This window comes from Sardina pilchardus, chromosome 1 (assembly GCF_963854185.1).
Source record: "Sardina pilchardus chromosome 1, fSarPil1.1, whole genome shotgun sequence".
NCBI lineage: Eukaryota > Metazoa > Chordata > Actinopteri > Clupeiformes > Clupeidae > Sardina > Sardina pilchardus.
This window is the reverse complement of record NC_084994.1, coordinates 26,203,094-26,207,250: the sequence shown is the minus strand read 5'-3', so window position 1 is coordinate 26,207,250 and position 4,157 is coordinate 26,203,094. Positions and strand designations below refer to the sequence as shown.

The following is a 4,157-nucleotide window of genomic DNA, read 5'->3' as shown; positions in this document are numbered from 1 at the left end:
AAAAGTTCAAAATGACGTCCCAATGGAGCAGTAGCAGACTCACATTCTGACTAGAATTGTGAGAATGACAACGTCAGGCTAGCCCTAATGCAGTTTATTTCTGATCATCTGTAAATATATTGCATTTGGAGCAATTATATTATGGTGCTACATTTAGTTGAGATAGTTGAGCATTTGGATAAGCAGTGTTAACCTGTGTGTTGCTGTGAGTTCTCCTTGAAGTTTTTGTTGATTGAGTCTTCTGTCTCCTATGTTCCAAACACAAAGAAAATTAAACTTGCATGTTTGTGCAGACTCAGAATAGCTAGATAGATATTCAATATAATCTGTTGTTTTATGTTATTAAAAAAGTGGTGATTCACAATAAACTGATATGAAAGTATTTCTCTGGGACTTGCCTCCAGCATACAATGACCACCAACAAGAGAGCTACAACCAAGATGCCCCCCAAAGCAATAAACAGGATTTCTTTGGGCAAGCCAGGATCTGAAGAAAATGAATATCTTAAAGGTCCACCTCTTTATATGAATAAAGAAATTCAGGGAAGAAGAAACGGTTTCACCAACACTCAACAGAGACTAATTTTGAAGTGAAAATAAGAAAGTTCTCTGTACCTGGCCAGGAGACCCTGACTCCGGTTGAGTTCTCTGAGCCGACCTCGTTTTGTGCCTCACAGTGATAAAGTTCGTCCACACCAGGGACAAGGTTAAGAGTGAAGCTCAGCATCCTCCCTGTGTCCTGAATAACTGTCTCATCTCTGGTCTTCCTGTACCAGGTGTAGGTGTGCGCTGGTGGGTTGGCATCACTGCTGCAGGTCAGAGTCACTGAGTCGCCCTCATGAAGGTCACCAGAGGGACTGAGTGATGCTGAGGTGTTTCTTGGAGCATCTGCAGATTTGAAAGGGAAGATACAGTACATGATGACTGGATCAGCAACCTCTTCAGTTCTCTCTTCAGAACTCTTTTTTATATACATTGCTACTCTTAATTGCTGTGTGATTTCATGAATGACTTGATGTCTCCGAAATATGCTTTTAAAAAAAAGATGCCATCACATACATCTGATATCCTGAGTCATTTCAGGTGAACTGTGGATTTCATGTCCTTTAACAGCACAGGAGTATTTGCCTGCATCTTCAGGGCTGGCTGAGTGTATGTACAGCCTGTTGTCAGCTGTGTGTGGATTATCAATGGGCTGTGAGTTCCTGTACCAGATGTAGGTGGGGTTGTTACTCAGACTGCAGATGGTGTTGCAGGTCAGAGTCACTTCATCTCCCTCTTTTACAGTGTCAGGATTAACCAACACTTGCAGTTCTGAAATAGATTAGATTGTATTAATATAAGATGCACTTCATACAGAATGTTTTTTGCATGTGTCCATTTCAACATTTGAAATACTGTTGAGAACACTACCATTATGGAATATATTTATGCAAATACCTGTAACTAAGAGTCTAAGATGTCCATTCGAAAACTTTTCTTCTTTATCAGTTACAAATCTGAAGGTATATGTTTTTGCATCATCAAGGTTTAGGTTCCTTATGGTCAAAGTGTGGTTATTGCTGTTATTTCCAGTATAGTCCACACGACCCTGATAGTGTTCATCCTCTCTCAGATCTTTATGTCCTGTGATATACCAGAATGCCTTCATGACTGTATGATCACAAGGGTAGGTGTAATAGCTGTGGAGTTCCACTGAGGAGCCCTTCAATGCACAGATGCTCTGTGGGGTGTAGGTCACACTCCAGCCACTCAGACCTGAAACACACACACACACACACACACACACACACACACACACACACATACTTCAACGCACAGATGCTCTGTGGGGTGTAGGTCACAACATGCTACTGATGTACACTAGTGTGTGTGTGTGTGTGTGTGTGTGTGTGTGTGTATGTTAGGCTATTACTGAGTGTATGAGTGGAAACAGAGACCTAGAATAATAAACAACAACACACAACTTCACTTACACACAGACGGTGATGGGTGATCCTCATGTCCTCTTACAGCACAGGAGTAATAACCAGCATCCTCTTTGCTAAATGAGGCTATAGACATGATGTTGCTGCTGGTTGTGTGTGTGTTACTCAGAGGCTGTGAGTTCCTGTACCAGATGTAGGTGGGGTTGTTACTCAGACTGCAGGTGGTGCTGCAGGTCAGTGTCAGACTATGATGCATCCTCACTGATACTGGACTTGATGTTACACGAAGATCTGTGTGCAAAAAGGATGTTATTACCTCAATGCAAAAAACCAAAATAATTGATTTTTTAAAGTTCAATGAAAATAATTTCTCCACAGTACTAACCTGTAAGTGTCAGAGAAACCTCAGATCCAGCAAATTTCTCCTCATCTACATTAAGTGTACACCTAAATCTGTACTTTTCGTCAATGTCAGTCTCTCTCAGGTCCTTGATTCGTAGGCTGCAATCGCTCACTTTATCACCGAGATATTCCACACGCCCCCGATATCTGGAATCCTGATACAAATAATTCGGTTCTCTCCCCCACCTCCATTTGATGAACCAGTATGCCTTTCTGACCAGTTTACCACTTGGATACGAGTAAGTGCAGGGAATGTCCACAAATGACCCCTTTAAACCACAGATGCTGCTAGAGGAATACATCACGCTGTAGGGGCCCTCACCAAGTACACCTAGACAGTAGACACATGTTAGAGAGAAATTAAAGCATCACTGCTGCAGGACATTTCACAACTGAAGATCCGCCATCATCAGCTACTAGCTGTGATGGGATGAAGTGCATTGTGGGAACTCCTTACTACACATCAAAGCTGCTGATTCACTTGTGTGGGCAGTGGGGCTGAAGAAGAGATGGCATCATCAGGAATGTGTGGATATAACAGGCCAACTACAGTAGGTACGGGATTGGGAACTACTCAGCAAACAATTATGTTGTGATCAAAGCCTTGTGCCTCACCAATATACCTGGGTGCTCTACAGTACGTGCAAGCTCTTTGCTTCCGGAGAAATAAGGAGCAGGAATCAGAACGCTGCTGCTACAGTGAAGCTTCTGTAAGTCTCTCATTGTTGTGAGAGGGAGCAAAACAGTGGCTACACCTACTGTATACACTACACCTATATTACACCTCCTCTACTCCTACACTACACCTCTGCTACTCCTCCGCTACTCCTCCTCTACTCCTACACTACTCCTCCGCTACTCCTCTGCTACTCCTATGTCAGTCTCTCATTGTTGTGAAGGGAGCAAAACAGTGGCTACACCTACTGTATACGCTACACCTATATTACACCTCCTCTACTCCTACATTACACCACTGCTACACCTCCTCTACTCCTACACTACTCCTCTTCTAGATCTCCGCTACACCTACTCCTCCTCCACTGCAGCCAAGGGGTCTATATAAATGTCTGACATCCCCCTTGGATGTCCCTGCTGTGTTCGCCCCTTATATTTAATTCCATGAAGGAAGGCTGTATTTTCACTGTAGCACCAGTGTAACTAACTGAGAGAAGAGAAGGCCCTCAAGCCTTAAGAAACACAAATACAAATACATGGAAGGATTACCTGATAAAAGCCAGAAGGCTGCAGTGAGTATCACAGGGCCTTTTGTGGTTGACATGGTTGCATCAACCTTACAAAAAAGACAAGATTTCAGCATCATCGGCTCTAGCGGCAGCAGTGTAGTGAAGTGTAGCAATGTGGTCAAGTGTTCATGCAAGTCTGGGAGACGGGAAACTGCTTCTGCGTCGTAGTGTCTACGTTTTTTCTACGTTGTAGTGTGTAAGTAGGGTGAGACTATTACACCCTCACTATTACGCTCAAAATGTCACATTCTTTCACACATGCTCTCTAGTGTGAGAGCCCTCAGTGCATTTACAATCATTTTTAATGATTTAAAACATTTTTATTTATTTTATTTTTTAGCAAATTGTCCCTGGAACAACTCCTTGCCTTGCTTAAGGGCACAACAGTGGGACCCAGGAATTGAACCCACAACTTTCCTGGCAACTACTGTATACAGTATGCTAGCCCAATTCATTCACCACTACGCCACCACCGCCCACTGGAAAGAACACAGTACACGGACGATACAGCAAAATGACCTGAAGAGGGTAAAGCTAACACACTGTGTTGGATCCATCTTGCTATCTTTAGACGCTTAGTAGAG

At 43.1% G+C, this 4,157-nt stretch overlaps 1 protein-coding gene across 1 annotated transcript; it reads right to left on the bottom strand.

Annotated features, from left to right (window-relative positions):
* Positions 1–358: 358 nt before the first annotated feature.
* LOC134077591 (B-cell receptor CD22-like) lies at positions 359–3,052 on the bottom strand. The gene is made up of 7 exons (XM_062533298.1): positions 2,953–3,052; positions 2,313–2,660; positions 1,976–2,218; positions 1,440–1,757; positions 1,059–1,313; positions 615–887; positions 359–486 (listed from the first exon to the last, which is right to left on the bottom strand). Exons 1-7 carry the CDS (start codon positions 3,050–3,052, stop codon positions 359–361), a joined length of 1,665 nt encoding a protein of 554 aa, XP_062389282.1.
* Between the last annotated feature and the right edge of the window lie 1,105 nt (positions 3,053–4,157).